The 27,806-nt window shown below is 48.2% G+C and overlaps 1 protein-coding gene across 1 annotated transcript in view; it reads right to left on the reverse strand.

The window, feature by feature from the left end:
* Positions 1 to 27,806, reverse strand: part of NID2 (nidogen 2) — a 73,515-nt gene that overhangs the window by 26,177 nt on the left and 19,532 nt on the right. Inside the window, exons 5-10 of the mRNA XM_054971929.1 lie at positions 19,269 to 19,418; positions 16,110 to 16,355; positions 14,476 to 14,676; positions 13,472 to 13,702; positions 9,680 to 9,823; positions 7,619 to 7,747 (exon numbers count right to left, since the gene is read on the reverse strand). Of these exons, the coding sequence (XP_054827904.1) occupies positions 7,619 to 7,747; positions 9,680 to 9,823; positions 13,472 to 13,702; positions 14,476 to 14,676; positions 16,110 to 16,355; positions 19,269 to 19,418 (1,101 nt within the window). The remainder of the gene's footprint in view (positions 1 to 7,618; positions 7,748 to 9,679; positions 9,824 to 13,471; positions 13,703 to 14,475; positions 14,677 to 16,109; positions 16,356 to 19,268; positions 19,419 to 27,806) is intronic.

Here is a 27,806-nt window from a genome sequence, read left to right on the forward strand (position 1 = left end):
ATATTAACAATACTTTATTAGAAGGGAGAATGCATGCACATACACAGAGAGATGCGGAGGAGAATGATTACACACACAGAGAGTCCTAGGAAGCTAGCCAGAAGTTGGGATAGAGAAAAGGGGAATAAATATATCTACCTATCCTGAACAGTAGTCCAGTCTGCGGGAGAAGAGAGCAGCTTCAAATGCCAGCATTCTCAGCCAGGACAGCAAGAGGCATGGGGCAAACCTCAAGGGAACAGCACTTTGGATCCGGTAAGCATGTACAGAGAGGATCCGGTAAGCATGTACGGAGAGAGAGAGGCTTAGTGAAGTGACCCTAAGGGAACAGCCAGGAAGCATGCACAATTTGAATGGGCCAAGGCACTACTCTTATAGAGTAAAACATGCCGAGGTGGGATGGCCCACCTAGCCCACCTAGCTGTTGGAACAGTTCCTGGGATTAACAAAAGGTTTGATTACCTTGATTGGGAGCTGCTGGGGCGTGTAAAAGAGAATGCAAAATTGGTTCTAGCACTGCACAAAAGGGCAGTTTGTTAGTGAGGTCCACCAGAGCTAAGTTGATGAATTTCGTTGGGGAACATACCTTCCTAGGAATGAACTGTAAATACTTATGAATGTCATTTGATTAGCCCCTCAACCAAGGACAGGAGATCTCATCACGGGAGGAGGGAAAGGAATGTGTTAAGTGGGGATGACTCTGAGAGACCTTTGTTGCGCTGGATTCTTTAGGGGCTGGAGAGACTGCAAATCTAACCACTACTGATCACTCCGTATTCCTATGCGGCATTCCATTCATGCCTGTGTTTCCTAGGTGGACCTCCCCCTGGCTGCAATTCAAACTGCCATTTTGAATCCAGGGGCCTTGTGATTTTATATTACGAGTAGCCATGTTAAACGGCTATTAAGGATGGCGGAGGACAGTCGGACTGCTTACAATAGCTGTTTTCAGGTCTCACTTCAAAGCACGAAGCTGCTCAGAATTTAAGATAAAATCTTTGGTCTGACCAGTTAGAAGATTTAATGAGATGCAGACAAGCAGTCTGTTATGCTACGAAGGCTCTGCTGCTTTTGAGCGACAGCCCAACGAAGACGACAGGCAATAGATTTAGGACGAACAATAGGAAATACATCTTTACTCACCGAGTGATCAAAATGGGGAATTTTCTGCCAGGGGAAGTAGCTATGGCCATAAGCATAGATTGCTGTAAAGGGTAGGGGGTGTGGACAGATTTGCAGAGGAGAGATCCATTGATGGCTACTAGCTGTGTGGACTAAAGGGAACCTCCACATTCAGAGGCAGTCAACCTCTGAATGCCAGATCTAGCAAGTGACATCCAGGAAAGACCTCAGGCTCTATGCCCTGTTTGTTTGCCTCTCCAGTGCCACTGTGCGAGAAACAGAATGTTGGACTAGAAGGATCGTTGGCCTTATCCCCCATTTGCAGGGACAGAGGATTATAAATTGAATCAATCAATCAACAGCGCTCTTCATATGCTCTTGTGTTCTATTCCGCACGCAGCACCATCAATGCACCTGATGCTTCACAGTGTACAGGAAGACAGGCCCCTGCCCGAAGGAGCTTACAGTCTCAAATCAGACACAGGGGAGGCAGCGCAGGGAGGGGAAGGAGGCAGGGAAGAACCAGGGAATGTAAGAGGTCGGCCCGGCCTCCGCCATTTTAACAGCCATTTTCATATGGTTGCTTGTGACATTAAAAATATCACCAGGCCTCTGGATTTAAAATGGCTGCCGTATTGCCACCAGAGAGCCTCCAACAGTTGCGGAGTCCCACCCGGGAGAACACGGCATGCACGGAATGCTGCACAGGAGTGCGGAGTGATTAAGAGGTGATTGGATTTGCAGTCCCACCAGCCCCATAGGTGCCCAGCGCAACAAAGAATCATCCTCACTTAACACATTCCTTTCCCTTCTTCCGTGATGAGATCTCCTGTCCTTGATTGAGGAGCTACAGTTGTTCCTGGGAAAGTACAGTCCCCACCTAAAAACCATCAGCTCCGGTGGAATTCACTAACAAACTATCCCTTCAGATTCCTAAAGTCAGGGAGCGCTGGAGCTGTAACTCCTGGCGAGCTGCCACTCTGGGGAGCCACTGGGGGACAGAAGCAAGCCGAGATGAGCCCCAGATGGGCTGACAGTGTGACGGGCAGGGGATGCTCAGCTCAGATGTGCTCAAAAGAGACCACAACATCCTCACTTCGGGCCAAGTCCAAGCCCAGTAGTCCCAATGGTGCTGCCAGCACCACTACGTTCAGCAGCTCCTGGGCCTTTGGAAGTGCCCAAACCCTCCCCAGATGTGCTCCTCCAGCCACCTAAGGCCAACCGAGACTCTCCATCCACCCACCCCCCGCAAAGCGTCTTCTTTTTCCCCTCCCTCCTGCCCCTCCATGCCTGTCTCTGCTGCTTAAAGCAGCTGAAAACAAAACAGTTAATTAATACCATGCTGGAAAAAAATCTAAGGCCAAACCTTGATGTCATTTGAAGGGAAGCTGCAAATCTCCCCGACTTCAGCAGAAGCCTGGGAAAAAGAGAAGAGCCAAGGCTTTGGGGGCCATCTTGGCCATTCCAGCGGAAATTCTTGTTTAAAACTTCACATGAAGGCCATGCAGGTGGGCAACACATTAGAGAAGATCAGGGTATGAGTATTCCACAGGAGTATTAAAAAGTAGCAGGATACAAATACTGTGTTAAGGATTCTTGAGAATTTCAGCTCTCATTAGAAATAAGGGGCTTCCTGCTATTGTGGCCCCAAAGATAACGTTCAAAACATGTATGAGTGTGCAACTGGTGTGAGTATGCACTGAGTTACAGTGACTACTGTCACTCTACACAGGGCTACCCTTGAAACTGACCCGGAAATTACAACGGGTTCAGAATCACAGAGTTGGAAGGGGCCATACAGACCTTCTAGTCCATCCCCTGCCCAATGCAGGATGAGCCTAAAGCATCCCTGACCAATATTCATCCAGCCTCTTCTTGAAAACTGCCAGGGAAGGGGAGCTCACTACCTCCCTAGGCAGCTGGTTCCACCTTTGAACTACTCTGACCGTGAAAAAGTTCTTCCTAATATCCAGCCGGTACCTTTCTGCATGTCATTTAAGCCCGTTGCTTCGGGTCCTACCCTCTGCTGCCAACTGGAACAGCTCCTTGTCCTCCTCCAAATGACAGCCTTTCAAATACTTAAAGAGAGCAATCATATCCCCCCTCAACCTCCTCTTCTCCAAACTAAACAAGGCCCTCAGCCTTTCCTCATAGGGCTCAGTCTCCAGACCCCTGATCATCTTTGTCACTCTCCTTTGCACCCTCTCGATTTTGTCCACATCCTTTTTGAAGTGAGGCCTCCAGAACTGCACACAATACTCCAGGTGCGGCCTGACCAAGGCAGTATAGAGAGGGGCTATATGACCTCCTGCGATTTCGATGCAATGGCTGTGGCCGTGCGTGTCCTCAGAGGAACCCCGTTTAGGACACATAGTCGACCTGTACTGCACCCGCTTCCGGTTGAATTCAGGGTCAAGTTCAAGGTGTCGGTGTTAACAGTCCTTAACGGACTGGGATCTGCATATCTTCGAGACTGTTTCTTCATGTATGTTCCCCGGAGGGTGTTACGCTCTGCAGATCAACATCTGCTGGTGGTCTCTGGCCCGAAGGCTGTTCGCTTGGCCTCAACCAAGGGCAGAGCCTTTTCAGCTCTGGCTCTGGCCTAGTGGAACGCTCTCCCAGGTGAGACTCAGGCCCGCGGGACCTATTACGGTTCTGCCGGGCCTGTAAAATGGAGACATTCCACCAGGCCTACGAGAGAGGTTGAGGAGCTGGCGAACTATCCTGCCGGTCCCTTGCCTTTGTTCCACTCCACTTTTTAATGAGATCCGTGGATTTTATTCTTATGATTTTAACAGTTATTTATTCTATTTTAAACTGTGGTTTTTATGATGTCGTGACCCGCTCTGAGCCTGCTTGAAGGGAGGGTGGGATATAAATCCAACAAAAACAAACAAATGCCTGCTTGAGTCTCAGAAACTGCAGAGGGCAGGGCTTTGACAGATCTCCCCCGGACCATCAGAACCAGAATAAATTATGCACACAAACACACACACGGAACACAAAATTATCAAAAGCAAGCGGATTCGCTCGATCTGCATCATTTATGCAGGTTACAGAATACAGCACGCATCGATAGGCATGATTTAAGTCACGCAAATAGAACAGAAGGGGAGATAATTTGTCCTTCAAGGGAAATTCGAGACGGAGCAAATGACAAGTGATGCAGTGAGGCACACCCGGTGCAATGCAAGCCAACAGAACACAAGAACAAACTAAAGCAACCTGCAGTGCAGCCATGGGGGTCAGCAGACAAAAGAGGACACCAGCAGACAGGACTGGCTGAAGACAAGACTCCCAGTGGCAAAACACACACCCCACTAACCAACATGGGTCCCGTCAAATTTTTCCTTCTCGGCTGGCCTTTAACAGCGCCCAAAGGAAACAAGGAAAAGAGGTCCCTTGTGCAGGGAATGAGATAGCAAAGCAGTGCCAGTTCTCAGAGGCTGCGTGGGGCACCACAATCGGGCGCAGCGCTACAGCATGGCTTGCTGCTAGCACTGGCGGTATAGGAGAAAGCCCCCCACCTCCACGGCACCCCTGCCCAGTCCCAAGGCAAGCTCCAAAAAGTCTGCCAGTCAGCAGCAGCATGGGAGGAGGCCACAGGTGTGGTTTGCGCATCTTCTTGCCTCTCAGGCACCGCCCGGATCTGAGCTGAGCCCGAAGCTCCGATCAGCTGGAAAACATCTACTGGTGGCCCCTGGCCCCAGGGAGGCTCGGTTGGCCTCAACCAGGGCCAGGGCCTTTTCGGTCCTGGCCCCAACCTGGTGGAACTCTCTGTCTGAGGACACCCGGGCCTGTAAGGATCTTCTATCATTTCGGCGGGCCTGTAAGACGGAGATGTTCCACCGGGCGTATGGTTGAAGACAGCATGAGATCCTCACTGAGCCTCCCACCAGCCCCCCACTAAGTGTGGGGTTATGCAGTGTCCACCAGCCAGCTGCCCAATGTATGGGTACAGCGTGGGGCTATGTAGTGCCCATTCATTTGCTGACTCACGTATGGGTTGCAGTACATTATCTGTCCGCTTCCCTCTCCCTGTATGCTGATGGGCAGGAATCTGGAAATGACCCCATCTTGGGACAGTTATTATCTCTTTGTTGATTTTACGATGAACTGTTTTATGAATTGTTTAAATATTGTATTATATTTTTATAACTGCTATACCTCGCCCTGAGCCCACTTGCAGGAAGGGCGAGTTAATAACAATAACAGTAGTAATAGTAGTAGTAGTAGTAGTAGTAGTAGTAGTAGTAGTAATAATAAATAATAATAATAAGGCACTGGCAGCATTGGCTTGTTCCTGCCACAGGCAGTTCACCTTCGTGGGGTGGAGGAAGAGTTTGAGTCAGCCCTGCACTAAGGAGACATCCTAACAATCCTCCTAATCAGGGCTTTTTTGGGGAGGAAAGGGGTGGTGGAACTCAGTGGGTTGCCCTTGGCGAAAATGGTCACATGGCTGGTGGCCCCTCCCCCTGATCTCCAGACAGAGGGGAGTTGAGAGTGCCCTCCGTGCTGCTTGGCGGCGCAGAGGGCAATCTCAACTCCCCTCTGTCTGGAGATCAGGGGGAGGGGCCACCAGCCATGTGACCATTTTCAAGAGGTTCTGGAACTCCATTCCACCACGTTCCAGCTGAAAAAAAGCCCTGCTCCTAAGTATAAAGAGGATTCTCTATCAGGAGTAAGTGCACCTCTTTTATCAAGGGCCAGGACTGCTTGAAGCCGTTTCTTGGGGTGATTCATGCCAGGCACCCCCTTGGAGTCCCCTACTCAAAATGTGCCAAGAAATTACTTTGCGTCCACTTGTGGAGATTCCTCCCCATTTCTTCAATGGGACCCCAATTCTGCCCCCAGAGGGAACTGCCCTTCGCCTTGATTCAGAGCAGGCCAACTGAGGCTGGACTGGGGACACCCCGAGAAAGGGCCTTCTCGGTCATGGCACCAAAACTTTGGAACTCCTTTCCCAGGGAGAGTCATCTCTCCCCCTCTATTGCTGTTTTCCACAAGCAGGTGTAGGCTTTTTTGTTTTGTCTGACAAACCCTCAACAACTATTATTGTTCTTTGGGTTGTGTTTCTTGATTTTTTAAAAACTATTTTATATGTTGTTTTAAATTTCATTTTGAATTATTTTAAAATGTTGTCTGAAATTGTTAAATGTTTTCATTTTTCACCACCTTGGCGGGACTCTGTTTTCGGTAAACAGCTGGCATACAAACGTTTCAAATAAATAAATTCGGCTGGCCAAGAATCCCAAAGTTGGAATGCTGAACGGTGTGTCATTTTGCATTGTGCTTTTTAAGCACATCTTTTAAGTCTTGAGTTATTTATATTAATTGGAAGTTACTTTTAATATTTTTGCAAGTATAATATATTTGTATGCTATATTAGTATTAGTATCGCACCAAATTTAATAAACAATATTTTTTCTTTCCCCCTCCCCTTTCTTTCTAGCGTAATTCCAACTTGGTCCTATATTGAGTATTTTTATTAATTATTACCATATTATTGCATCATCCGGAGTTACTGTGTCATAACTATATTTGGCCACTGAAGAAGGCCACATGGCCAAAATGTGTTTAGTCAGGGGTCGCCTAAGGTTCTTGTTTAAGTTCTTTAGTAATTTTAATCTGAATTGAGGCTATGTTTGGGCCTGTAATAGTTTTACATTATCCTGTAATGAATATTTTATTTTACTTGTTTATTTTATTCGATTTATATTTCGCCCTCCCTGCATCAGCAGGCTCAGGGCAGATTACAATTTGTACAATAATACAGAATACATGTACCTTTAAAAACCAATAAAATTCCTTAAATATTTAAAAACACACAACAAAGCAATACAGCAGCAGATTTTAAAAACATATAGCAGCAAGCTTCTCCAGCGACCACCACCCAACTACCTCCAGAGATATTTGGCAAAGGCTGGGTGGAAGATACCCTTTGTAGGGGCACAGCTATCTCTAGGTGGCCAGCAGGGAGGCCCAGGGAGTCAACCATATGCCTGGTGGAACAGCTCTGTCTTACAGGCCTGGCGGAAGGATAGCAAGTCCAGCCGGGCCCTGATCTCTTCAGACAGAGTGTTCCATCAGGTTGGAGCCAGGACCGAAAAGGCCCTGGCTCTGGTCAATGCTAGGTGGGCCTCTCTGGAGCCAGGGACCAGTAACAGCTATTTGTCACTGGATCAAAGCGTATTTTTGTATATTGATATATATTTATGTTATATATTTAATCATTTTAATACTTGCCCTTTGATTTGGATTCCTTTAACTTTTTGCACAGTATCCCATGTCTGCTACTGTGAGTTCCTTGGAGACTGGGAAGGATTCGAGTGTATGTGTGTGAGAGAGAGAGAGGCCACACGTGCGGCCAACGCCCACTCCCTTTCCTTGCCCCGTTTCCTTGCCCCGTTTCCTTACCCAGGCCACGGCACCTTCCACCCAAACTGTGAAACTGCATCCCTGCAGCCTGGAGCCTCACGGGAGACGAGCTGCTTACCTAGGCAACTGACTCGGTCGGCTGCAAGCTGGAATCCGTTGGGGCACTCACACCGATAGCTGCCTACGGTATTCACACACACCGACTCTCGGCTGCATCTGCTGCTGCCCTCGGCACATTCGTTGATGTCTAAGGTGAGGAGATTAACAGGGCAAAGGAATGCTTGTTTCTAGGCCCAAAAGACAGAAGAGTGTCTGCACTAGGGTTGCCAGCTCCAAGTTGGGAAATTCCTGGAGATCTGGGGGGAGAAACCTGGAGAAAGTGGGGTTTGGGGAAGGAAAGGACCTTGGCATGGCATAATTCCATAGAGTCCACCCCCCAAAGTAGCCATTTTCTCCAGGTGAACTGATCTCTGTGGCCTGGAGACCAGTTGTAACTCTGGGAGATCTCCAGCCACTACCTGGAGGCTGGCAACTCTAGTCTGCACTGATAAATACAGAAAACTGTAGCAAATTTCTAGTTATCAGTTGTGCGAGGGCTGGGCTCCCCAACACCCCCCCCCCCATTCATCTGGCCTGTTCCGAACAAGGCGTTTAGCCCCTTCCAGCTATGAAAACACAACTGGAGCCAAACGATTCCAGATGTTTTCAGGGGAAAACAAAGTTCCAAGACTGAAGCTTCCAAATGTGTTGAAAAGCACACAGTTTGGCTTTGGACAATGGGAGCTCTCCTCCTGCCCCACAGAAATCCTTCAAAGTAACAAAGTTCCGAACAAACACGCACTTCAGACAACTTCAGTAACTGCAGCTTGAATTCAGTCTATTCTTGCTAAAAATCTGGCTGCCGCCTGTAAAGTCATTTTAGCCTCTGCCTGATGTGCTTGTGATACGTCACAGAACGTTCATAAATAGTCTGTCTACAGAAGGCAAAGAGGCAAAATTTGTCGCAACAGTAGGAAGCACCATATGTAATACTTTGCAGATACTAGCAAAGTAAACGTACATATGAAGCCTGAGGGAGTTCTCACACATGAGGCTGAAAGCAATTCCCACACGGGAGACCCGGGTTCAGGAGAAAGCCAGATACACCATCCTGAACTGCTCAAAGGAATAGTGGAGCAAAAATGGATGACCCGAAATCCCTTTCTTCCAGTGAAGCTGTGTGTTCTCCAAGCTCAGCTGCATTCTGGTCCACAAAAGAACTAAGGCAGTTCTGCAGTTGTCCAACATTACTAGCCCATGTTAGTTGCCTATGTTAGTTGCTTGTGGCATTCTGATGGCCTGAAATTTTAAAAACTTTATAAAACTTTTTTCTTTTTATCTGATCGCCTGGAAGCAACTTTTAGCTCACCACAGGTGACCAGGCAAATGATTGTTCGCAAGCCTAGACTGAAGGGTGACCCTTCAACCTGTTGTTGCAGAAGAGTTGCTTGCTGCCACCTGCAGTGCTAAAAACTGCAAGGCTAGATCACAATTGAGGTTTATTACTACTGGGGTTCACCTTCCTCTCTGAAGCAATACGGCTCCTAGAAAAGTTCAGCCCAGAAGTAACAAACTCGAGCAGGGCTCCGAAGCTGGGTTTTGTGAAAAGGACGCAGGACCAACAAGACAAACCTTCTGTACTTTTGGAAGTTGTGTTGACACTAGAGGTGGGCACGAACCAGGAAAATAGTGGCTCGTTGCAGTTCGTGGTTCATCACATTTCACGAACCACGAACCAGCCTGGTTCGTGACGAACTTTGGTTCGCATTTCGGTTCGTGTCCATCTCTAGTTGACACATCTCCCATGTACTTACTCAGTTTTTTGTATCTTATTTGCTGACTTTCAGCCCAAAAAGGTGCCCCAAGGCAATAATTACAGAACAATAACATTACAATTACAGCCGTTTAAAACAATTTATGCATAAAAATATTAGGCAATGTGTATCCCAAGCAGGCACTGGTCCACAAGCGCTTCAGCACCAAGGCCTTCTGAAACAGAAACATCTTCAAATTTAGGGTTCAAATGGAAGCTCGTGCATCTATTTTCACCCATCAAGTGTCAACTGCAGGCTTATGCAGCCAAGAGGAGGCACCTTGATCTGTGCCTGGAAAAAAACCCTGCAGCCATGAAAAACCTTACCTGTACAATCTTTGCCATCACCCCAGTAACCAGTTGTGCACTCGCAGGTATAATCCAGACCAGAGCCTGCCTGGCAGCGTGCCGTTGTGTCGCACGAGTGGGTGCCATCATAGCATGGGTTCACCGTGGTCGGGACAGAATCATCTAGATAGGCAAGGAATGCAGAGAATTTAGGAGAAGAGAAGCTGTGGGGCGGGGGCCTCCTCCCCTGCACTTTGGGAGGGAGGAAGAGGTAGTGACAGATTTACTGAGGGCCAAGCTACACATGACGAATGACACTTGAATGGCAAGTGTATTTCTCCCTGTTCACTTGCCCTCCACTCAATCCACTTGCCATTCAAGTGTCATTCGTCATATGCAGCTTGGCCCTCAGTGCACCTGCATGCCTTCCTTTCTCTAAGGGCCGAACTAGATGGGAGAGCAGAGGACTTGCATTCACATCTTCACACCATGATATAATAGTGGGGATGTCCGACTAGGATTCGGGAGACCCTGGTTCGGATATGTAATATTTAGATAATTTATTCGGTCTCTACACGGAGCTGCTCAAATAACTTGCTGGTAAAAACAATACCATAAAAAAAAATATAAATTATCAACATTAAAAACAATACCATAAAAACAACAAATTACCAACATTGAAAACAATACGGTAGAACAACATAAATTATCAACATTAAAAAGCAATACTATAAAAACAACAACAAATTATCAACATTAAAACCAATATATAAAAACAACATAAATTATCAACATTAAAACTATACCATAAAAACAACAACATAAATTATCAACATTAAAAACAATACCATAAACGCAACAACATACATTATCAAGATTAAAAACAATACCATAAAAACAACAAATTATCAACATTGAAAACAATACCGTAGATCAACATAAATTATCAACATTAAAAACAATACCATAAAACAACATAAATTATCAAGATTAAAAACAATACCATAAACACAACAACATACATTATCAAGATTAAAAACAATACCATAAAAACAACAACAAATTATCAACATTAAAAACAAGCCAGGGACATAAAAATGGCATAAAGCAATCACTAAGCACCCTAAAAATAACCATAAAACAGGCTACAAGCAAACTAAAAAAAGATCAAACACTTTAGTTAAATGTTTGGATTTGGCCAGGTGCCAAAAAGATGGTAAAGCAGGCGCCCCAGGCAAGTCCGGAAGCCATTCCAAAATCTGCGTTCTGCCACGAAACATGTTGACTATCTTTGGGCCAGTCACTCTTTCTCAGCCTGACGAAACACAGGCTTGTCGCGAGAATAAAATGCTGCCTCATTTGGAGCAGACTGGCGGAGGAAGAGAGGAAAGGCCGGTTGGTGCAACCCGTGCTTTGCAATCTGATGAACCTGGGATCGATCCCCCGGGATCGCCTTTGAACGGGGCCTTCAGCAGTTGCCCCTGGTAAGACTCGGAGTTGGCCGTGCCACCCAAGGTATCTGAATGTCTGAACCTGCTTCCTCCTTTGAAGCAGTTCTAACCACTACACCGCAGGATCAATATTTTTACTTGTTTTTTTCCTGCTTGTCTCTATGCTGCAGAGAGAATAGTTGTTCAAGCGAATAAGCAGCCAGCCCCCTCATCAAAAGTTCCTCCAGCTACGGGAATGCTTAGACGATAGTGCGGAAGGGGAAGACCTGTTCAACCTGGAGAGGTTCCACTAATGTCCAGCACCTACTACACACGAGAGTCTAAAAGTAGTCAATGCAGCCTGCATCTCCTTCCGGAGACTTCTGCAATTGGGTCTCAGGTTTCAAGCTGTCCAGCTGCTCTGCCGTTGTCCTTCTAGGGCAATAATTACGATCTGTTATAAACTGCCTGTATTCCTTTACCCGAGATCTGGAACTCATTTGTGGGCTCAGAAAAGAAGAATGGGAGCGGGGAGGGGAACTAATTGCATCTTCTGTTGTCGAAGCCCTGAGCAGACCACCCCAGCTTCTCCGCACGCATCCTCCGAGCTCCCACCCCACACACATCAAAATCACTTTATCACTGGAAGGGGGAAGAGTTATGACCCTTTCTGGATCGCTCCACCGCAGAGAAATTCACACAGGTTTTGCTCAGTGAAATCAGAGAAAGAAGAAGGGGTGAAGAGGTCAGCAGGCAAGAGCCCGTGAAAACGCCAGATTTTTCCCATCAAGGGATCTTTCCTGCAACATAACGGTGCAAATGTGCTTTGGGGGGATGGTATGAGAAAAAGGAACTTCATCGTTGGGAAGGGGGGACTCTTGATTTCAGGAAATCGCCGTGCCTGAGAATGTTCCCATTTCGCTCTGTCATTCCTAAAATACATCTTCGCATAAATTATTGCCCCCGATGGGAAGCGTATAGTCTGTGAATGTGTCTTCGCTTCTATTTATTTTCCTTGTTTATGTTCTGCCTTTCTCGCTGAGACTCAAAGCAGATTATACAACGTCAGTCAATGCAATCGACAGGATGAGACATCTCATAAGCAATGCCACGGGAACAGGATTCCAGATGGTTACGAACGATTGGCTCTTCCTTGCACAGCGACACAGCAGAGTCCCTCCTGGACATTTTGTGTTTTTAGCACTGCCTGCATGGAGAAAGCTAGCACATCAGGGAAGAGCGTTCGAGTCTGGACGTCTCTCTGCTGTGCTACTTCCTTCTTGCGGGGAATCTTGAACCCTATCAAGTGAAAGTGCTGAACAAAATGATTGCCTCTTACCAGATCATATATATTTTCCTTGAGTTGCTGCTGCCTTCTCTAGCACAAGTGAGGGACATTTCTGATCAGACTGCAGGACAAAAATGTGCTGCTCCAAAAACAAGTGAGTCCCAAGCCAGAACTGGAGGCATGTCCACCAGGGCCAGATCGATGGGGAGGGGCAGGGGGGTAGCCTGCCCCCGGCACTGCCAAAGAGGGGCTGGCCCCCCCCGGCTGGCTGCGCTGTGCCTCTGAGCCGGTGAGCCACGCTTTGGCCCCACTGCAGGCAGGAAGGAATGGGGAGGGGAGAGTGTGTCAGAATCCAGCCAGACGTGCAAGGGAGCTGGAGCAGGAGGCACGCAGTGCTGCCCCCACCGCCTGCCTAGCTGGCAAACCAAGCAGCCCAAGTGAGCGAGAGAGCAAGCAGGCGGGCGGCGGCCTCTCCAGGGAGTAAGAGGCGGGAGTGGGCAGAGGAAGAGGCGGGACGCGCGCTGGCGTTTGGACGGCCCTGCAGAAGCAGAGAAAGGGAAATTCAGCTGCGGAGGAGGGGGAGGCCTTGGGCTTGCCGGCGCTGCGCTCTCCCGTCGGACTCCGACAGCGCAAGCCTGGGCGCATCTGCTTCGAGGGCGCTCACTCCGTTACGTGTGCTCTTTAAGCCGTCTAGAGCAAAGCACCCTCCCTCTCGCGCGGGGAGCCCCACAGGACTGGGAGCGTGCGGCAAGCTGGCCGCCCCGTCAGCGGGGCAGGCAAACGGCGTGGGCAGCCTCTGAGCCCTACGCTCAGCCGCCTGTGCTGCCGCCACCAGCTCCACGGCGCACCATGCACTGGGGTGGCCGGCTTGTGGCACGGGCGGCACGCCTCCGGGGCCCCTGCGTGATGACGTCACGGAAGTGGGGGGGGAGAATACCAGACTTGGGTTGCCCTGGGCGCTGGCAACCCTGGATCCGGCCCTGATGTCCACCTCTCCTTTTGTCCCTGTGGTGCCACCGTTTTGGGTGCAGATGTCCCATCGAGGGACAAAGAAAGCCCCCAAAGAGTTTGAATTGCGTAAGGACTTCCCTCCCCTCCCTGTTCAGGGCTCACCTGCTAGAGATCCAATCTGGTTGGTGACAGCGTAGCGCAGCGCCCTCTCCTCCTCATTATACAAAGCAAAAATCCGGTCCACTGTCAGCTGCTGAGAGGCAGAGACTGTCCTGTGGTGGTGTGCATGTGGGCAGCTCTGGTATGTTATATTCTGAAACAGGCGGTAGGAAAAGGTTTGATTGACGCTCCCAGAAATGAGGGAATACTCCCGGTAAGATGTGGATGTCACAACTATGGGGGGAAAAGTTAAGTGGCATGTTAGAGAATCACCATATTCGCTAAATACATCCAAAAAGTTTGACTAAGTAGCCAACAGCATGTCATAGATTAGTCTGTAGTAGCAAAATCAAAAAGAGTCCAGTAGCACCTTTAAGACTAACCAACTTTATTGTGGCATAAGCTTTCGAGAACCACAGCTCTCTTCGTCAGATGCATCTTCAGAGAGCTGTGGTTCTTGAAAGCTTATGCTACAGATGCATCTGACGAAGAGAGCTGTGGTTCTTGAAAGCTTATGCTACAATAAAGTTGGCTAGTCTTAAAAGTGCTACTGGACTCAACACCATGTCAGACAGTGTGAAAAAACGTGTAAACCACTAGGCCTCCAAAAGTTTACAGTCTAATGCTGAATTCCCCTTTTCCAGGACTTCTGCTGCTTCACCGGGTATTGCTACCTATCTTAAGGAACCCGGCTGACATCTCAGCTTCCAGGATCTGGCCCAACTGCATTTCAGCCAGGAATGTTCATGAACATTCCAACTGCTCCGCTTAGAATAGCTGAAGATGTGATCTGGCCACCCTCGTTGCAACCGAATAGCCCACAATTTGGCTGAAAATGGTGGGTTTTCTTCTTGGGGTTTTGGACCGTTTGTAATATGGAATTCCACACTCAAGGAGACAGAATTCTACAACAAGGCATTGTGGTGCACACTAAAACTGCAGAGCTCCTGATAGACAAATTATCACCTGCAGAATATGAGCAGAGGTCAAGAGAATCTCGTCCATACCGGAATCTGAGTAGTGGTAGATCTCCTTGTAAGGTGCAATATGGACTGTAAAATCCTCTGGAATAGAAGGCACCTGCCCTTGAATGTCAGTCTTAACGCTGAGGTAGTTTTCTGCATCCAGACCATCAGCTGTTTGCTGGACAAAAACCTTTTCCTCTCCCGGGTAGAAAGTGGCTTCAAAGCTGTGAGTGAATTGAGCACCTGTTTGGAAGAGGGTGAGGGATATAACATTATAGCAGCATAGCAGCAAAACGCATACAATCTTTTTTTTAAAAAACCAGCCAGGGCTTTTCCATTTAAAAACTACCAACAAGGGCCTCAACACCACGTTATACCCCAATGCTCCCCTAATGGCCTTTTCGAAAGGCAAAAAGCAGCTTGGGGAGAGGTGCTTACAGGGCTGGATCTACGGTTGCCAGCACCCAGAGTAACCGAAGACTGGCCATGCGTGCATGCACGCACACTCCTGGCGCTGTGTGATAATGTCGCTTCCGTGACATCATCATGCAGGGCTGCACATGCCGCCCCATGGCAAGCCGGCTGTCCCGGCGTGCTGCGGAGCTGGCAGCAGCAGCGCGAGTGGCTGGGAGGCTGCCCGCGCCATTTGGGAGGCTTGCTGCGTGCCCCCTGTCCTGTGGGGCAGGCGAATGGCATGGGCAGCCTACCAGCCACCCATGCTGCCTTTCGCCTGCCCCGCAGGACAGGGGGCGTGTGGCAAGTGCACCCCCTGTCCTGCCGCCCCCACGCTCCCAGGGCTGGCAGCTGCACTCGGCGCCCCCTCTTTGGCGGCGCCGAGCGCAGACTACCCCCCCTTCCCCCCTGTTAATCTGGCCCTGGGTGCTTAATCCTTCCCCTGGCACCTTGAACCAGCTATGCGCACAAGCTGTTCCCTGCCTCACACGTTCGGTTCCAGGGAATGCATTTACCCTTCCAGTCTCACATCTGAAACCCAAAATGGGGGAAAGAAGCTTGGTGGAGCAAAAGGTGGCCAGCTGGGAAGGAGTTAATGTGTGCACATATGCATACACACGCACACACACCCTGCTTCTCCTCTGATATGGGCCCATACACCAAAGTGGCGTTTCTTTACAAACGCAAGCACTGAAGAAATATGAAAAGCAACGCATCACAAGAACTTACGAAGGTGCCTTGTACCGTATCAGACTCAACATCCATTAATTACTTCTACTGACGAACAGGGAGGTATGGCTTAGAATCGTAGAATCATACTGTTGGAAGGTACCTCTAGGGTCATCTAGTCTAACCCCCGGCACAATGCAGGAAATGCATAGTTACCTCCCGCCCCCACCCATGCACCCAGTGACCCTTACTGCATGCCCAGAAGATGGCAAAACACCGCCAGGATTCCCGTTCAAACTGGCCTGGGGAAAATTGCTTCCTGACTCCAAAGTGGCGACTGGCTTTACCCTGGGAGTCCTGCCGCTCTTAACCACTACACCAAACTGGCTCTATAGCTCACTAACCCCTCTCCCATATATGCTTGCTTAATTTGAATAATGTATTCCTGTTGCAGAATAGACCTTTCCTTAGCACAGAATTGTATCCATGTGTAGATAAAAAGCACAGCATTTGCATGTCCTCTTATGTCCCCACCTGGGCTGCATTCCACTCACCAGTGATACTGAAGCCGTTTTCATAGTCAGGTTTCTCCAGAGCGAAAAGCCAGCCAAAGAGGCCCCCGATTGGCGCCAAGGGCATCAGCGACCGGGCAGCCAGCTGCGGAATGTGGCTGATGGCGGTGTAGGCTCGCCCGTCGTTTCCCACAATGTAGGCGTGCAGGTCGACATTGCTGAACTTCACGGGCGTCTGTCCCACCAGGAGATTCCCACTTACTTTACCGTTGAGACGATGAGCGGCGCCTGCGGAATCGGGAGAAACCCTGCTCACAAAATGCGAGTGTTTGTGAAGCGTTTGGCACATTGCACACAGATAGGATCCCTTAAAAATCTCATTTTTGGAAAGAGATATATATTATATATACACATCTTTCAATTTGATCAGTGTAAGATAATTAGTAGAATATAATATATTATAGATAGTACAGAAATATTGTTAAGAAGTCAGTACTGAAATATTGGTAAGAAATATATAAGTATAAGGCAGTGATAAGATACGATAAGGGTAATAATGAGGGGTTTTTTTTTCTCTATTTTCCTAAGATGAGGAGTGGAAGTAAATTTGAATTCTGTACGTGTTGTTTATTTGAAAATATATAGCTCTTTTGAGCTATATCATCCCAACATTCTCAAATGTTATCAGATTTTTGTACTCCGATAATCCTTGTAACACATAGTTATGTGTTCTTATTTTTTCCTTCTTTTTCCATTTTTGTCCCTTTTCTTTTCCGTTCCACATTTTCCATTTTAAAAATAAAAATAATTGTTTTTAAAAAAATCTCATTTTTTAAAAAAAAATTAAATCTCAATACATACGAAAAAGTATTTTGCCGGACCACTGATCCACCTGCCCAGGGCTTTTTTTCTGGGAATGGTGGAACTCAGTGGGTTGCCCTCAGAGAAAATGGTCACATGGCTGGTGGCTCCGCCCCCTGATCTCCAGACAGAGGGGAGTTTAGATTGCCCTCCGTGACGCCGAATAGCGCGGAAGGCAATCTAAACTCCCCTCTGTTTGGAGATCAGGGGGCGGGGCCACCAGCCATGTGACCATTTTCAAGAGGTTCCGGAACTCCGTTCCCCCACGTTCCCCCACGTTCCCCCTGAAAAAAAGCCCTGCACCTGCCTCAGTATTATTCTAGCCCGACTGGCAGCAACTCTCATAGAATCATAGAGTTGGAAGGGGCCATACAGATCATCTAGTCTAACCCCCTGCCCAGTGTAACTCTCTAGGGTCTTGTGAAGAGAAAAGGTGAAGCTGCGTCATATTGAATCAGGCTCTTGGTCCATCAAGGTCAGAATTGTCTACTCAGACTGGCAACAGCTCTCCAGGGCTTCAGGCAGACATCTTTCACTTCACCTGCCACGTGGTCCTTTTAGATGGGGATGCCGCAGATTGAACTTGGGACCTTCTGCATGCCAAGCAGCAGCTCTTCCATTGAGCCACAGCCCCGCCATGCCTCCCCATGTCTTTCCCTGACCCTGCTACCAGCTATCCCTTAACTCAGGGATAGGCTAATGCTGGCTCTTTCCGTTTCCAGTGCGGCCAAGCAGCCTCCTCTCTTGGGAGAAGGCTCTTTGTGCCTGAGGAAGACACTGCCATTAGCTGAGCAGACTGGTAGGGCACAAACCGCAACATTTTTCTGGAAGCCAATTTTTATTGGCCTTCTAAATGTATTTGCCCCCACCAAACACACACCATTGTTCCAATCAGACATACTTAATAGTCATTTTCCTCATTGTAGCCCACTTGTAATTCTAACTGTTCTGCATAGAAGAAGCAGCTGTGTATATTCTAACAAACACAGTGTTCTAGTTTACTAATTAAGGTTCGGGGTGGGAAAAGTTAAGCATTATGTTATTTCAGGTTCAGCTCCAGGAAGTATTACGGCTTACAAGTACCTGAGTGGGGTATATACCTGCAAGGTATAGAGAGCTGTTTAAATAACATGATCAAGTGATTTACGTTTAACTGTAATTCTCCTTTTTTGTTTAGTGCATAACATTTGATTAGAAAATCTAGCCATTTGTATCTCTCTTTGTAGGGGTAGGGGTTGGGGGAGGTCAGGGAGGGAAGGTTTGTTAAGGAAGGAGGGAGGGTGGGCAATTTCAGCAGGAGGGATGGTAGATAACTGTTTACGTAAATGTTAAGGCATGTTGGTAAATTTTCCAAATTATTATTTTCATAGCTCTAACTATAATCGCTTTTAGATGTAGAATCCTTGCAATAATGTGACGCTAAAAATCTTTGTACAATATCTTATTTTGCTATTGAATATCTTCCCTTTTGTTGTTAATGAAAAAGTTTAAAATAATTTAAAAAAAAACATCATTGCTTCACCAGCATAAATTTCTTCTGTATTAGTGATGCTGCTAATATAAAGATTTCGAGGGAGGGAATCTCCATTTTCATTCATTCATTCATTCATTCATTCATTCATTCATTCATTCATTCATTTTATTTATAATCCGTTCTCCCCGCAAGCAGGCTCAGAGCGGATTAACAACATATAAGTACATATAAAAAACTAATATAAAACACTGGTAGCAATCAAATAAATACAATAATAAAAAATATACTAAGACCGCCCACATTGCATAGGGATTTATCTCCGGCTTTTCAATTCTTTACAAATTCTCAGAACAGACCATCTATTTTATAAAATGCAAACTGCAGGCTTGTGCAGCCTCAACGTGCCTTGGGGCCGTGCCGAGAAGGGAGAGGCTGTTTAACCCTTCAACCTCCACTCACTTTCATTAATCCAAGCCAGGCTCCCTTCATTATTATTTGAACTTTTACATCATATTGTTTATCTTCAAATGCTAAAAAACAATGTAGCAAGCCCAGTTTCAAGGAACAAGGATTTAACCCTTTAGCAGAGGGAGGTTAAAGGGTTAAATCTCTTCTCCCTTCCATGGCAAACTGAAGCTATTTCTTTTTTTCAGATGAACAGTACAGTGATATTCATCCCGGTGTATTTCTGCAAACTGGAGCTCCATTCGACTGTGAGAATATATGCACACACACCCTTCCCCTTGGAGGGATGCCAGCACACCAGAAAATGACCCAAGCCAGGCTCACCAGCCCCCAGGAAGAGCAGTTCTAGCACGAGTGTTTCCCGTCGGCTGCAAGGCATTTGAAACATAGGCTTCACGTACCTTCTGGTAAGCAATGCTTGCCATTCCCGTAGAACTTGGCCTGGCAGTGGCAGCAGAACCCAGTGCTGTAGTCCGTGCAGAAGGCATGCTGGGAGCACTGGACGTGGTGACGCTCGCAAGTTTCCACGTTGGCAGCGCTGTAGGTGAACACTAAAAGCAAAATACAGGCTGTTAAACTGGAGGCTGCCTCAACAGCATCGGCCCAGCTTACCAAACATAATGCAAAACTTGTCCAACATTCCCTACCCGAAGCAAGCAGCCGAAGTTCATATGAAACTGCCTTTCTCCATTGGTCTGTTTCAAATCTCTACGTGAAACCATCTTTCCCAGTTTTCCTACGGGAGATCTTTCGACCGCAGATGCTAAGAATCGAACATGGAACCTTCTGCACCACTAAGCGACGGCCCTTCCTCAAAGCAAGCAATCCTTGACCAAGAAACATCTTTCCACAAGCATCAAGCTGACTAATGTGGGAAACGGGGTGCTGAACCAGACGGACCATTTGGCCTCACAAGTTTCTTCTTAAGACATAACGTACTGCAGGGGCAGAGGACCGCTGGGAGAAGACAGCCATCTCTAGCCAAAGACGAAGCAAAAACATCTTGCATTGCACCTTTCGAGATACTATGGCCATTTCCACACACGTTGAGTAATGCGCTTTCAATGCACTTCAGCAATCCTTTGGAAGTGGATTTTTTGTTCCACCCATGGAAAAGCAGTTCCAAATGTTCACTAAAGAGTATTGAAAGTGGATTATCCAACGTGTGTGGAAGCAGCCTACTGCTATTCCACCCTTCCTCCAGGCAGCCTGGGTGGCTCTCCCTGCCTCCATTTGCCCCTCAAAATAATCCTGTTAGGTAGGCCAGGCTGAGCAAGAGTGGACGATCAAAAGTCACCCAGTGGAGATTTGAAGCGGAGTCTCCCAGATCCTAGCGGAACACTCTAACCACTACACAACACTGCCTTACACTGCCACACCTTTTTGTTACTCTTCCTTGCAGAGCATTCCCCAAGGCCAGGCCCTGACCCACCTGGGTCCCACTTAGCTTTAATAATGCAGCAGCACAGACGTACCCTTGGACCACTCACGGGCAGCTTAATTTACACAGGTCGCAGAATTCAGCTCTTCTTGACGTAGAACAGAAATGCTTTCAAAGCACAGCACACACAGAGCACAGTATGACTTATATATTAACAGGAAGCTGCTGCTGCATCGTGGATAAGTGGTTGGGCTGCAACGTCAGCCCCGGAAATGACGTTGTCGCGCTTGCCGCAGGAGCGCTCCTGCGCTTTGTTTGGGGCTGAATCAGCCCCGCAAAGAGTGCAGGAGCGCTCCTGTGGCGAGTGCGACAACGTCACTTCCGGAGGTGATGTCATTGCACAGGCGCCGGAGTGCGCACATAAAGAGGAGCACACTGCCTGCACGATGTGCCAGGTCCCCTGTCCCGCTGGGATGGTATAGGGACCTGGCAACCCGATCTATTACTCTAACCACAACACCACACTAAATCAGGCCTCAGTTTTACGTTCCACGTGTAGGAAGGAGAGGAAGGGTGTGAGTACGAGTGTAAGATGTGAAAGTTGGACAACGAAGACAGCTGACGGGAAGAAATTTGGACTCGTTTGAAATGTGGTGCTAGAGGAGAGTTTTCCAGATACCATGAACAGCCAAAAAGACATAAGTGGGTTCTAGATCAATCAAGACTGAATTCTCCCTAGAAACTAAGATGACAAGATTTTCTATTCCTTGGCTCAATCGTCAACTGAAAGGGAGACTGCAACCAAGAAATCAGAAGAAGATTGAGACTTGGAAGAGCAGCTGCCAGGGAACTAGAAAAGATCCTTAAAGATAAAGATGTCTTTCTGGGGACCAAGATAATCCAAACTATGGTATTCCCCATTACGATGTATAGATGTGAAAGTTGGACAGTGAAAAAAGGTGACAAGAAGGAAATTGGTTCATTTGAAACGTGGTGCTGGAGGAGAGTTTTGCAGATACCACGGACGGCCAAAAAGACAAATAAGTGGGCACTAGATCAAATCAAGCCTGAATTCTCCCTAGAAGCAAAAATGACAAAACTGCGGCTATTGTACTTTGGTCACATCACGAGAAGACAAGATTCTCTGGAAAAGTCAATAATGCTGGAAAAAGCGGAAGGCAATAGGAAAAGAGGAAGGCCTAAAACGAGATGGCTGGACTCAATAAAAGAAGCCACGACCTCCCGTTTGCAGGATCTGAGCAAGTCTGTTATTGATAGGATGTTTTGGAGGTCTCTCATTCATAGGTTCGCCATAGGTCGGAGGCGACTTGACAGCACATCACACACACACATGAGTATAAGAGAGAGACGAAGTGCAATTCCTTGCAGAGTTACGCCCTTCTAAGCTTACTGAAGTCAATGGACTTAGAAGGGCGCAACTCCACTCCACTGTGAACATGTTAAGCTTCTCTCTGAAAATGGAAACATCTGACCCACCTCAGCACCAGAGCCAATATAACTGGCGTAGGGATCCTTTGGGGCCTGTGTATCAGAACCCCTATAACATTGAGAAAAGGGGGAAAGAGTAGAAGGGCGACCAAGCACAAAGGGAACAGACACAGCTCCCAGCTGGGCTTCATTTCTGGATGAAGAACTGGCCGCAAGTCCAGAGGTCTGGCTTGCCACTGTTTGGGACAGGTGCCCAGGTTGTTAAACCCCCAGACACAGCCAGGGTTGCTTCTTTTCAATGCCCTTACGTTTTCCCCACCCTCCATTTCTATCTGCCTCATCTTCTCTGCTGTTAAGCATTCTCTTTCTTTTACGTCAATCATTTACACAGTCATTGAGCAAAGAACACTGGAAACTGTTTACACTTGCATGGGAGAAATCCAGCACAAAGCAACAGAAAATGGTGCCAGACAAAAGCCACTCAGTTTCGTTTCTCAGCAAAGCTCAAAACCGAACCCACTAGCTTACAAAATCCCACGTCATCTTGGTCCAACCCCCCATGTGTAGGTCTGGAGGAGACAGATCTGCTCTGGGCTGGTGGAGGCAAAGCTCTGCGCTGCTCCCTTCCCCTGCAGTAATCACTGGGAAAGAGTAATGTATTTGCACAAGCCGGAGCTGCAGACGAATGCAGGGGCGACACTCTTGGTCTGCCACCATTTGAGATAATGCCCTCCCCGCTCCAGGTACACAAACTGAGAGTGTCTCTACACGAGACATCTCGGTGCGTGTTAGTCAAGCGCAGGGAGACACAATGTTAGCCGGGAAGCGTAGTCTAAAAAGAAAGAACCAGCGGAGATCACTCCTCTGAGGGTTTGTTAATTTCATCTTCGCCTCCCCAAAGACTCTGTCAATTTCACTTCTCCAGTCTAAAACTGTGTGGGGAATGGAAATGGGCCAGAGCTGCCTTTCAGAGCCGGGCTTGGACCTGGAGAGGTTAGAATGGACTGAAGTTTCCTTTCTGGCATTTCACAGCCCCTTCACACAGCTCCAGTGTATAGCAAAGCCTTTGCCCTGCGAGGGGCTGTGTCTTTTTAAACTACCCTTCCTGGCTAACATTGCATCTACCGACACGTGTTCTTCACGTGTCAGATGTCTCATGTAGAGAGACTCTGGGATGAAGTTTGAAGAAGGGAGTTCTGACTATCTCCCTGAAAATCTTGTTGGGCTCTAAGGTGCCACTGGACTCAAATCCCACTGTTTTATTGCAGACCAACACGGCTAGCCACCTAAAACTGGGATGAAACTTGAGAACCATTCTACATCTCCTTCCCCCAACCCCTATTCAATTTAACATAATTTAAGGCAACTTGGCCAAAGGATGCCAGTATGCACAACTAAAGGGGTAAACTTCCCCATTACAAAGACTTTTATGAAAATCATTTTAATTTTTTTTTTAAATTACAGTTTTAAAGTGACAGTGCTAAAAGTTCTCAAAGTGTAAATGTCTACAATTCCCATTTCAATACAGTAAATGAGATACAAAAAATATCAGAGTACAATAATTATCACTAAGAAATCTTTTCCTCAGATCCCAAATACAAATCAAACGTTAATTAGTCCAAGGTAAGTACAACCAAGTTCATATAATCCGTTAGTCCGTGCCGGACCAAGAGGTAGCGGTTTGTCGTGACTTCCTATGCATGCAGCTTTTTTGCCAGTCGTTTCCCCCCACCCATTTCCTCCCGATCAAACTCAGGTCCAACAAACTTTCCTGATGCAGTCACTCGCTTATGCACGCACGCCATCCAGCCATCAGCAACTCCCAGCTGCAAGATATCCCCTTTCAGGCTCGGAAGAGGCTGTGACCTGCGAGTCTGTTTTCCTCTCCGCATTAAGGGCTCCTTAATCCTTTTCACAGTAAAGCTTGAGAATCCACATTCCCAACAGCCACAAGTCGGTCTGGCACATGTCCCACTGGCCGCTGCTGTTGCCAGCTGTCACGGCCTCCCCAGAGGTTGGCAAGCCCCTTAAGCTAACCAATAACTCTCCCTCACTCCCATACTCAAGACTCTGCCTATAAGCATCTTTCTCTCTCTCTCTCACACACACACACACACACACACACACGCACAATTCTACAATCCCCTCCCTTAATTCAGATCTATAGAAGCTACTGCTGTTCCCAACCACAATTCCTTTAAAGATCTGGTTAGACCTCACCTAGAGTATTGCATTCAGTTTTGGGCACCACAATTCAGAAGGATATAGAAAAACTGGAACGTGCCCAGAGGAGGGCAACGAAGATGGTGAGGGGTCTGGAGACCAAGTCCTCTGAGGAAAGGTTGAAGGAGCTCGGTATGTTTAGCCTGGAGAGGAGATGACTGAGAGGGGATAGGATAACAATCTTCAAGCAGTGGCATAGCTTGGCTTGGCGGCACCCAGGGCAACTCTGGCAGAAGGTGACGCCCCTGGCACCACACATGGGACTGCATGATGATGTCACTTCCAGGAAGTTACATCATGGCACAGGGCACAGCCACTCCCCCCCCCCAGGAGTGGTCCTACAATTTGGGCTGCTAGCCTCCCCACCCCTTACCAGGCAGCCCTCAGTGGCAGCTGCCCACAGTGCTGTCGCAAGCTTGGCGTGCTCCTCGGCTGCATGGCAGCCAGCTCAGCGCCCAGTGGGCCAGCTGCTCTGTCAGTGTGGCAGGCGGCCAGGACGCAACGGGCAGCCTCCTGCGGACAGAGCACAGGCTCTCCTTGGCACGGTGCCCCCTAAAAATTATGCACCTGGGGCGACCGCCCCTCTTGCCCCCCCCCCATGCTACGCCACTGTCAAGTACTTGAAGGGCTGTCATATAGAGGATGGCAAAGAGTTGTTTTCCATTGCTCCAGAAGGTCGGACCAGAACCAACTGGTTGAAATTAAAACAAAAGAGTTTTCAGCTAAACATTAGGAAGAACTTCCAGACAGTTTGAGTTAGAGCGGTCCCTCAGTGGAACAGGCTTCCTCGGGAGGTGGTGGGCTCTCCTTCTTTGGAGGGTTTTAAGCAGAGGCTAGATGGCCATATGACAGCAATGCCGATTCTGTGAACCTGGGCAGGTCATGAGAGGGAGGGCAGGAAGGGCTACATCAGGGCTTAGTTCTCGTGGCCCCTTCCTACACGCTCAGGGTAATGCCAATCACCACCTTGGGGTCACGAAAGAATTTTCCCCAGGCCAGTTTGGCCAAGGATCCTGACAGTTTTGTCATCTTCTGGACATGGAGCAAGGGTCATTGGCAGTGTGTGTGTGTATGGGGTGGGGGAGGTAGTTGTGAATTTCCTGCACTGTGCAGGGGGTTGGACTAGATGACCCTGGGGACCCTTCCAACTTGATGATTCTATGATTTCAAGGGAGGAAAACTGGTGGGAAAACAGCCAAGCCAAGTCTTAACACCTTTGGCTTCTTGGGAGGACACAGTACACCTAAAGGAGTACAAAATACCTTTTCACCTTCTCCAGCATCTTATCGTTCTGAACGGGTTAGACCTACACTACATATTCCATTGGAAGGATGGAACCTACCAGCCTCCCTACTCCCAGTTCTGAAGAAGAGAGCTTTGCCTCTCTAAAACTCATACCCTGAAAAATCCTGTTGGTCCCTAAGGTGCCACTGGACCCAAATCCTACTATTCTATGGCAAATGAACGCAGCTACCTGCCTAAAACCCCTTCCCACTGCAGCACACCGAACCCCCAAAACACTGCTCCTGTGGGATAGGCGCCCCAGACAAGACATGAAGGGGGGCTGCAGCAGAACGGGGGAATCAATGGAAACTGCCAGCTCAGCTGGACCCAGTCGGGTATCAAGATGAGTCATGAAATCTTTAAGAATGTAAGAACAGATTAATTGTTAAGCACACCGGTCAAGTCGCCATCTTTTCTGGAAAAACAGCCCTGCTGGAAACACACGAAACCCAGGTATCTAGATTCCAACACTGGCCAGTCAAATATCTTTGAGAAGTCCCAAAGCAGGACATTTTTAAGTCACTGCCCCAAGGTTGTGTAATTCAACAGAAGTAAAAAAAAAAAAAGCTGTAGAAGGTGGTGCTTTCCACAAAATTAATCTTCCGAAAAAACTGAGCTTTCGTTTTATAAAGGAAAACAATCTTCTGGCCGTTACGGTTAACAACTATGTGGCTGGAAGGGTACAGGCAATCTCTCCGGAAATCTCAAAAGCCACTTCACGGAACCGTTTCAGTCTCTGGGGGGCAAAGAAGGAGGCAGGCAAAGGCATAATGTGGGGCTTGTGTAGAGTGGCCAGGCCCCCTCAACCTCCCGGCGGGGGATAGGGGCCTGGCACTTACCTTGGGGGAGAGAGGGAGGTGCGCACGCGCGCCCCCACAAGCACGATGACATCACGTCAGGATTGAGGTCATCGCGCGGCCCCTGGGAGCGCATCCAGGCTCCGCAGGGGCTCAAAAGGGGCCCGATCCATGCCCAAACAGGCCTGTTTTGAGGCGCTGCAGAGCTCAGGAGCGCTTCTACACTCTCCGTAGCTCCCCAAAACGGGCTCATTTTATTGCGGATCGGGCCCGTTTTGAGGTGTTGTGGAGAGTAGGAGTGCTCCTGCGCTCCACAGCGCCTCAAAACAGGCCCATTTTGCTGCGCCCCCTTTTGAGGCGCTGCGGAGCACAGGAGCACTCCTGCGCTCTGCAGCGCCACAAAAGGGGCCTGTTTTGTCACGGATCGGGCCCCTTTTCAGGCGCTGCGGAGCACAGGAGCACTCCTGCGCTCTGCAGCACCTCAAAACAGGCCCGTTTTGCTGCAGATTGGGCCCCTTTTGAGGTGCTGTGGAGCACAGGAGTGCTCCTGCGCTCTGCCGCGCCTCAAAAGGGGCCCGATCCACAGCAAAACGGGCCTGAAACGAGCCCAATTTTGGCCGAAACATGTCCGTTTTGTGGTGCTACAGAGCACAGCAGCACTCCGCACTCCACAGCGGCCCCAATCCAAGCCCAAACGGGCCCAGTCTCGGCAGCTATAGCATACAGGAGCATGCAGCACCGCAGGGGAAAGTGCACAGAAGGTACGCCCCCCCCCCGCTGGTTAGGTAAGTGAGGGCAGGGTGTGGGGAGCAACGGCAGAAGATCCCCTGCCCCCACCGGAGGTCTGGCATCCCTAGGCTTGTCCAATGTAGCCAGACAGGGCCAGCCAACTTTTCCTTATCAAGGTGTGGAATACGCACAGTATTTCTGATGGAAAGGCCTTATGCAGAGAGGAGGGTGGCTGTTGCATCTCTGCATGGCCCCACTGCTTTAGCTTTACCTCTTTCCACTCAGCCTCTGCCAAATCTCTGCATGGAGTGTGATTAGATCACACACATCCTCCTGACACAGAGGGCCAAATGACACATTTGTGTTTTTAAAGCATCCATAGAATACTCCACGGGGGGCAGGAAAAACAGGGAAATAATTCCCCCCTGGCGCTGATTCCATGTGGAGAAACAGCTCGGAAGGGGATAGGAGGAGCCCTTCTTCCCCACATGTTTGGGCTCTCCTCTTTTTTTTAAAAAAAAGCCATTCTGCACAACTGCTGTATTGTTCTAGGGAACGGGGATCCAACTTGTTAAAAACCCAAATGTGCTGTTTGGTTCAGAGAAGAAAGACAGTGGCATCTCTGCATGAGAGCACACATGCTCGGAACAGTGCCTCGTGCATAATTCAGAGGCAAAATGCCTCTGGAGTTTGGGAAATATACAATTAATTTAAGATCCTAAGCATTTCGAACTATTCAGAAAACGAGGTCTACTACGCTAGGAACAGAGATGCTCACAGCCCTGCTTTTTTGTCTCGGAATTCTCTCTTTTGTTTATGCTTCTCCCACATGCGAACTGAACCCACAAGTCTTTATTTTCAGGGCATTTTCCGTTCCCTCATGCCAAATGCTTCCCGCTAAATATATACAATTTTTCATGTTGTTTTTGCATCCTCGACGTAAAAAATGGATGCAAAAACAACATGAAACAGTTTGGAAACTCCAGTGAACAGCAAAATCGAAAAGAGTCCAGTAGCACCTTTAAGACTAACCAGCTTTACTGCAGCATAAGCTTTCAAGAATCACAGTTCTCCTC

This window comes from Eublepharis macularius, chromosome 2 (genome assembly GCF_028583425.1).
Source record: "Eublepharis macularius isolate TG4126 chromosome 2, MPM_Emac_v1.0, whole genome shotgun sequence".
NCBI classification, from domain to species: domain Eukaryota; kingdom Metazoa; phylum Chordata; class Lepidosauria; order Squamata; family Eublepharidae; genus Eublepharis; species Eublepharis macularius.